Raw genomic sequence first — 8,050 nt, 5'->3', positions numbered from 1 at the left:
TATCGAATCCAGTGAGTTGGGTGTTCAAGACTCAGAATAAATCAGGATATCGTCAAGATATACCAGGATGCCTTTGTGGATCATCTCCCCGAGCACATGATTCACAAATGCTTGGAATACGCTGGGTGCGTTCGCAAGACCAAAAGGCATAACCAGGTATTCGTAATGACCCAGGGTGGTACTGAAAGCAGTCTTCCATTCGTCACCCTGCCGGATACGGACTAGATTGTACGCAATTCTCAGGTCTAGCTTCGTGAACCATTGTGCCTGCCGAATGTTCTCAAGGGCAGCTGTGATCAAAGGCAGAGGATGTGGGTATTTCACACAAATACTATTCAGCCCCCGATAGTCAATACAGGGGCGTAACCCCCCATCTTTTTTTTCAATGAAAAAAAACCCGGCAGACGCGGGGGACGTGGATGGTCGTATAATTCCTGTTTCTAAGGCTTCAGTGATATAAGTCTGGAGGGCTGATTGCTTGGGTCTGGACAACGGGTAAATGCGACTACGCGGAGGCATGGTACCCGGCAAGAGATCAATTGCACAGTCCCACGGGCGATGCGGTGGGAGCTCGGATGCGTGTCTTTTGCTAAAAACCTCCGCAAGATCCTGATACTCGGGAGGAACTGGCACCTGCAGTGCAGATTCTGAGCCTTCTATAGATGTAGCTCGACAGGGTAGCTATAAGCAGGTTCTCTCACATTGGGGTCCCCAAGCCACCAACTCCCCAGTACTCCACTGAAAAACCGGGTCATGCTTGGAGAGCCAAGGGAACCCTAGAATCAGGGGTAACTCTGGAGAAGAAATCAAATAGAAACTCAACATCTCCTGGTGACATACACCTACTCTCACAGTTACAGGGGCTGTCTGGTGGTCTACAAAACCCTTCCCGAGGGGCTGGCCATCTAGAGCGGTCACTTTGAGACGCCCCCCAATGGGTTTGGAAGGGATACTATGAGACCGAGCAAACCCAATCTCCATGAAGCACCCTGCTGCTCCCGAATCCACCATTGCTTGCGTCTGTACCTGTCCTGCGCCCCAGGATAACATAACGGGTACAGCGAGGCGGTTACAACAGAGGGTGCCACTCACCTTGGCCTCAGGGCGGACAGGGCACTGGAGACGGAAGTGACTAGGGTCACCACAGTGAGCCAGTCCGAAAATGGCGAGGAACCGGCTCTTGAACTGCGCATAAGTACTGGGGAAGCCGTTTGTCCAGACTGCTGTCGCCCACTCTAGCGCTCTGCCCGTGAGCAGAGAGAGGGTGTAGGTGATCCAGCTCTGTTCTGTGCTGTAAACAAGGGGCATTCTGGAAAAAACGAGCTCACATTGAAACAAGAAACCTTCACATTGCGCTGGGGTCCCGTCAAAGCGGGTCGGGGGAGACAAGTGGAAACCGCGTGATAGAGAAGGAGTTGCGTTTGACGAGTCAGGCGCTGCAAGTCTGGCTGTGCGTTTCTCAATGGGCTGCGTGGGCGCACCCGACGTATTCAGCACGCTTACCACCTCGTTGTAAAAGGCGATGAGGTTGTGGAGCATCTGTTCCATACCGGCCAAGCGCGCTTCATGCGAGTCCAACTCCGCCTGGAGATAGTTCAGCTCCGCTGGATCCGTATACGAGGCGGAACCTTCTGTCATGGTCGGGTCTGAGGGAAGCGGCGGACCCAAGTGCAGAGCAGTAATCGTGGTGGTGTCTTCGGGGAAATCCGGAGGTGAGAGCGTGGCAGCTACGGACGCAGTGGTGTAGGAGATGCTATTTGCAATGGCCTCCTGTCTGGTGAGCCAGGCAGTGGCCATGCGGCGATCACTACACCTGGCGATATATTGCATGTGCACTTTCCCTAGGTGAGCGAAACATCTGACACAGACCTCACCCATCTCCCCCCAGCCTATCACTCACACACTACTCATTCAGACATATTTACGCTATGAACACTTCAGAGTCACTGACTAATCCAAGTCACAAGTATCTGGATTGTGGGAGGAAACCAGAGCAAATGGAGAACAGTCCACATGGACTGTACCGAATTTAAACCAACATCTGAATCTACAGCCAGGTTGGAGGAGCAAAAGGCTTTAGGAAAAACTCCAGTTTTTTTTAAAAGATTTCCCATTAGTGTAACTCAAGTCTGTCTTTCTTTTCTATGTAATATTCCAAATGTGAGGGGTGCGGTGGCGCAGTGGGTTGGACCGCAGTCCTGCTCTCCGGTGGGTCTGGGGTTCAAGTCCCGCTTGGGGTGCCTTGCGACGGACTGGCGTCCCGTCCTGGGTGTGTCCCCTCCCTCTCTCCAGCCTTACGCCCTGTGTTGCCGGGTAGGCTCCGGTTCCCCGTGACCCCGTATGGGACAGGCGGTTCTGAAAATGTGTGTGTGTGTGTGTATTCCAAATGTTATTACCTGTTTTTCTCCATTTTTCATTGGTGTAAATGGCTTGATATATCTTCATAAAGAAACATCAACCCCTTACATACAGTACATTTTCATTTCTAATTACAGGAAACTTACTCGAGAATGCTTTCAATACATTTTCACTTCACTACAGGACAGTAAGGATCTTATAAGGGATAAGACATCTTATATTTCCACATCCTGCCATCCTGCCGCTGTGGAAGTTCAGTGATGCATTGTGGGTGATCATCATGGAGCATGCCTTAAAGTCTTATTGGGTGGGGCCTTACTGGGCTGCTCTCGTCACAAGACAGATGCACCTCTCGCTGTGAGCCGTCGGCTTATATTGGGAGACCCCTCACTGCTCTCCACCCTGTGTCATGATGGTGGAGCTGGCATCTCAGCTCCTGAGCCTGTCACTTCTCATGGAGGTTGTGTTTGGTGAACCCACACTCACTAAGGGGACCTGTGTGTTCCAAGGAAAGGTGGATGATAGGAACCTGTATGAGGAAGGAGATATTGTCATTGGCGGCTTATTTCCTCTACACTATGGTCCAGTATCATTTATACAATCTTATCAGAAGAAACCAGAGCCCACTGGTTACAAATAGTAAGTAACATTCAGTGTTTAATTTTTGTTATGCATACCTGCAGGTACCTATACTTTTATACAATTTTCCAGTAAATCAGTTCAATATGGATTTAGTAGAATAGGTAGTGTATTGATTTGAAGCAGAACCTCTCAATTGCAAGACCAGATCTGAATCCCATCTCCTGCTGTAGTACCTTTGAGCAAAGAATTTAACCAGAGCTGATATAGTAAAAATTTACTCAGTTGTATATTAATCATTGTACATAACGCCAGGTAACTGAATACATAACACCACATCTGCATTTGCCTTAGTTTCAGTGCCAGAGCTCTGCGATGGATGCAGACGATGGCCTTTGCCATTGAAGAAATTAACCAACGGCAGGATTTCTTGCCTCATCTAAAGCTGGGGTACCATATTCTGGACAGCTGTGATGACATTCCGGTGTCTCTGAGGAATTCTCTCATTCTTGTGAGTGGATTGCATGGTAACAACATTAACTCGACATGTGCAGGGATGGAGCGACCAGTTTCACCTGTGATCATTGGAGATGCTGCTTCAGGTGTGTCGATGGCTGTTCTCAGAACTCTTGGGTCCTTTCAAATTCCTCTGGTGAGATTATTAAGCAATTTGAGTGCTTACAAATGTTAGTGAATGTAAACTGCTGCATATTTTTGCACTCTGAGTGCTCCCTGATGTTAGCATTTGCTTCAGTCATTTAATAATTGTTCTTTCAGGTGAGCTACTTTGCCTCTTGCAATTGCCTCAGCAATAAGAAGGAATTTCCTACTTTTATGAGGATCATGCCAAGTGATGCATTTCAGATAAAAGCTTTAGTTAAACTTATCCATTACTTTCAGTGGACTTGGGTTGGAGTGATAGGGGTGGATTCTGACTATGCTCGCTTCGCCATTCAACTTTTCTTGGAGGAGTCTTCCAAGTTTGGGGTGTGTGCTGCTTATGTGCACTTGTACCCAGTGCTCCTCTCGAAGGAGTCTGTAAACAAAGTAGTACAAACCATAAAACGATCCTCTGCAAAGGTCATCTTGAACTTTTCTGGGGAGTCCGAGTTACAGTCAATCCTCAGAGAGTGCGGAAATCAAAATGTCATGGACATACAGTGGATTGCGAGTGAAGCATGGTCCACAGCGAAATCCCTGTGGAAAGAGTTTCACAGCCTGTTGAAGGGAACACTGGGGTTTGCTATACGAAAGGCTGAAATCCCAGGTCTGCAAGGGTTCCTGACTCAACAGCTGCTCTCCCGTGCTCGCAAAGCCCATTTCCTTGCTGAACTGTGGGAGGAAATCTTTGACTGTAAGCTGAATGAGTCCCTGAATGATCACGTTCATGGCAAGACTTCCTCAGACAGGAGGCCCTGTAGTGCTCCAGAGAGTCTGAACAGTGTATTCTCTGAGTACTGGGATGTGTCCCAGCTCAGAGTGTCCAGTAACGTGTACAAGGCTGTGTACCTCATTGCACATGCATTGCATGACCTGAGTGCTTGTGTTCCTGGAGCTGGACCCTTTGCTGATGGATCCTGTGCTGACCCCATCCACTTCCTTCCATGGCAGGTGAGTGTGCATTTCTCAGATTCAATGAGGGCCACCTAAAAGGACCAAATGGGACTCCAGTAATACTAAAAAAAAAAAAAAAATCTACTGTAGTGCAAGTATGTCTTACTCTCTGTTTCCTGTTTTTTGTTCAGCTGCTGCACTACATGAAGCAAGCCAGTTTTAACACGCTGGGAGAGGAGGTCAGCTTTGACAAGAATGGGGACCCCATTGCATCCTATGATCTCATGAACTGGCAGGAAGGGCCCAGCAGCTCTCTACAGTTGGTAAAAGTGGGCTACTACGATGCCTCTTTGGGCAGGGAAAAGGATCTTGTTGTAAACGATTCAACAATTTGGTGGCACAGAGGACACAAGGTGTGTTATTTTACCCTGTGCCCAAGATACTCTGCATTCTGCTTAGCTCTAATCTTTTCTTTCAGTTTCTGGGTTGTGACCTTGAAAAATATTCGTTTTCGTTTGCAACAGATTGTCTATTTTACTGATGTTAGAGCAGCAGTCTAGCAATTGAGCCCATTCCCTCATTATATCAGACTGTTGGATCATTGCTTTTGTTCCGCTATGATAGGGTGTTGTGCACAGTTGCCTTTTCAAACAGGGAATTTGTTATGTGAGAGTATTGTTAATCACTGCTCAAATTTTTTTTACTCAGTTTCTCACTGAATGCAATCCCTTGAAATCCTTTTCCTTCCTTCTTTCTTTCCTTCTGTGACAGGGCAATACAGAAGGTGGTAACTCCCAGTTTCTGGGCAGTGAGTCTAGATGTTAGTTTGAATCCAGCTTAGCCTTCACGGAGTTTGCATTATCTTCCTGTATTTGCATGGGTTTCCTCCCACAATCCGAAGACATGTATTTCATAGTTGACTCATATTCTGTGACTCTGTGTGTGTGTTACATTATTTTGTTGTATGAATGGACAGATACAGGATAGTATCTGATACTGAATACTATCCCATTTACCAGTCCAATTAACAGTCCTTTCATATTTATAATCTCCTGTGTATCACTTCTTCTCTGTGTTGGGCTGCAAGTAACAATCCAAATGCGTTTGAATCTGTGCAAACCCATTAGATGCCAACTCACAGGCCTGCTATGCAGAAAACTTGTACCGCATTCCCAGTGTGCTGTCTGTATATTTGCTCTGTGTTCACTGTGCTTCTGCTTCCTCTTCATGCTCCCTGCACACTGTGGGCTTGCTGATTGCCACAGCAGGTGACACTGTTCCACTGTTCCACTGTTCCAGGCCCCGTTGTCCATGTGTAGTGAGAGTTGCTTCCCGGGCTTCAGGAAGGCCAATCGAAAAGGAGAGCCTGTCTGCTGCTTTGACTGTATTCCATGTGCTGAAGGGGAGATAAGTAATGAGACAGGTACACATTGCTGAAAAACATGCCACATACACATGGGCATCAGCATGAAAAACTTTTATAAAAGACATCCCTGAGAATCTCAGTAGCATTCATATGCATTGGCATGATCTTCATTTGGTGAAAGTGAAACATGATGGGAAAATTATTTTGACTCGGGTTGTTTTGGTAAAAATAAAAAAGCATCTGAAAGATAGAGATTGGCTCATTTTCTTTTTCTCACTAGTTTATTTTTCTTTCTGCCTCCCACAGATTCCGCAGATTGCAGGAGATGCTCTATTGAGACCTGGTCTAATCAAGCTAGAAATCAATGTGTCCCCAAAGCCATTGAGTTCCTCTCCTATCAGGAATCCATGGGAATGGTTCTCTGTGCAGGTTCTGTGTTCGGTGTTTGTGTCACTGCGGCCGTCTCGGGGGTGTTTATTGCTTATAGGACCACCCCAGTAGTTCGTGCCAACAACATGGAGCTCAGCTTCCTGCTGCTGCTCTTTCTTGCTGTATGCTTTCTGGTTAGCCTGATGTTCATAGAAGAGCCTACAGACTGGCTCTGCCGAATCCGATATACTACGTTTGGTATCAGTTTCTCCCTGTGCACCTCCTGCATTCTTGCCAAAACTGTGGTAGTACTGATGGCTTTTCGGTCAACTCTGCCTGGCAACAGTGTCATGCGGTGGTTTGGTCCGGCCCAGCAAAGAGCCAGTGTCTTCCTCTGTACCAGTGTCCAGGTAATCATTTGTCTAGTGTGGCTGACCACTAGACCACCCCAGGTGGTATACAATACCAGGCACCAGAGCGCCAAAATCATTATGGAATGCATGGTGGGGTCAGAGGTGGGATTCTGGTGTGTGCTTGGCTATATTGGATTCCTGGCCTGCTTGTGCTTTGTCATGGCATTTCTGGCCAGGAAACTTCCAGACAATTTCAATGAGGCCAAGTTCATTACCTTCAGCATGCTTATATTTTTTGCTGTGTGGATCACCTTTATCCCTGTGTATATGAGCACATCAGGGAAGTACATGGTGGCTGTGCACGTCTTTGCCATTTTAGCCTCTGCTTTTGGCATTTTGCTCTGTATCTTTGCTCCAAAATGCTTTATTGTATTGTTGAAACCAGAGAGAAACACAAGAAGGCAAATTATGCTAAAGAAGTGATATCATGCAAGTTTGTTTCAACAAATATTCAGTTGTTTTAGTCAAACAAAAACAGAGAAGGTTTGAGGAGGGAAGTAACTTATGTACCTGTCTGTTTATTCATGTCATTATGTCCTTTTGTATGCATAGTGGAAAATGTGAAAAACTGCTTGAATAACTAAAGTCTATGTTATATCAGTCAAAAATTCTAAAAGTAAAATACTTTCAACAAGGAAAACAGTCCCTGTCTATTCCTTTTTTCTTGTCATTGAAATGTGCTCTTCGGTGGGTCTGGGGTTCAAGTCCCGCTTGGGGTGCCTTGCGGCAGACTGGCGTCCTGTCCTGGGTGTGTCCCCTTCCCCCTCCGGCCTTACGCCCTGTGTTGCCGGGTAGGCTCCGGTTCCCCGTGACCCCGTAAGGGACGAGCGGTTCTGAAAATGTGTGTGTGTGTGTGTGTGAAATGTTTAGGTCAAAAATAACTATTTTGCAAGTTCAAGATAAACTTCAGCCTGTAGTCGAAAGCACACATAACACAGTGAAAGGTTTATACAGAGGTAAAAGAGAAATAAGCAAAGTAAAGGAATTCAGGGAATACTTAAATGCTGAACACTGGCCAATGTAAATTACAGTTACTGCTTCTCTGAAGGTTTATTGATCAGTGGGCAGCACAGTGGCACAGCAAGTAGCGCTGCTGTCTCACAGCACCTGGGTGGTGCGAGAGGATGTGGGTTTGTGTGTCTGCGTGGGTTTCCTCTGGGTGCTCTGGCTTCCTCCCACACTCCAAAGACATGCTGTTCAGGTTCCCCCATAGTGTGTGAGTGACAGAGAGAGTGTGTGTCTTTCCCTGATGTATGGATGAGTGACCCGGTATAAGTAGTGTATCTAGCAGTGTAAGTCACCTTGGTGAATAAGGAGTGTGGGCTAGTAACACTACATAGTATCCATTGTAAGTCGCTTTGGAGAAAAGCATCTGCTAAGTGAATAAATGCAAATGAGAAAGGCCTTTATG

The 8,050-nt window shown here is 46.6% G+C and overlaps 1 protein-coding gene across 1 annotated transcript; it reads left to right on the top strand.

Moving 5' to 3' along the window:
- The first annotated feature begins 2,770 nt into the window (after nucleotides 1-2,770).
- Nucleotides 2,771-7,062, top strand: LOC108932258 (extracellular calcium-sensing receptor-like). The gene is made up of 6 exons (XM_018748504.2): nucleotides 2,771-2,997; nucleotides 3,292-3,589; nucleotides 3,715-4,548; nucleotides 4,683-4,904; nucleotides 5,791-5,914; nucleotides 6,164-7,062. The coding sequence occupies exons 1-6, from the start codon at nucleotides 2,771-2,773 to the stop codon at nucleotides 7,060-7,062; spliced, it is 2,604 nt and encodes an 867-aa protein (XP_018604020.2).
- Nucleotides 7,063-8,050: the final 988 nt, after the last annotated feature.

Source organism: Scleropages formosus, chromosome 10 (genome assembly GCF_900964775.1).
Source record: "Scleropages formosus chromosome 10, fSclFor1.1, whole genome shotgun sequence".
Classification (NCBI taxonomy): domain Eukaryota; kingdom Metazoa; phylum Chordata; class Actinopteri; order Osteoglossiformes; family Osteoglossidae; genus Scleropages; species Scleropages formosus.
The sequence above is the reverse complement of the archived record's forward strand: the minus strand, read 5'-3'. Positions and strand labels throughout refer to the sequence as shown.

Bases quoted from the DNA above. Each gene is read 5' to 3' on its own strand.
- LOC108932258 (XM_018748504.2), top strand. From the start codon at position 2,771: ATGGTGGAGCTGGCATCTCAGCTCCTGAGCCTGTCACTTCTCATGGAG. The intron at 4,905-5,790 runs GTGTGTTATTTT...CCACTGTTCCAG, and splicing joins GGTGGCACAGAGGACACAAG to GCCCCGTTGTCCATGTGTAG. The intron at 5,915-6,163 runs GTACACATTGCT...TGCCTCCCACAG, and splicing joins GGAGATAAGTAATGAGACAG to ATTCCGCAGATTGCAGGAGA.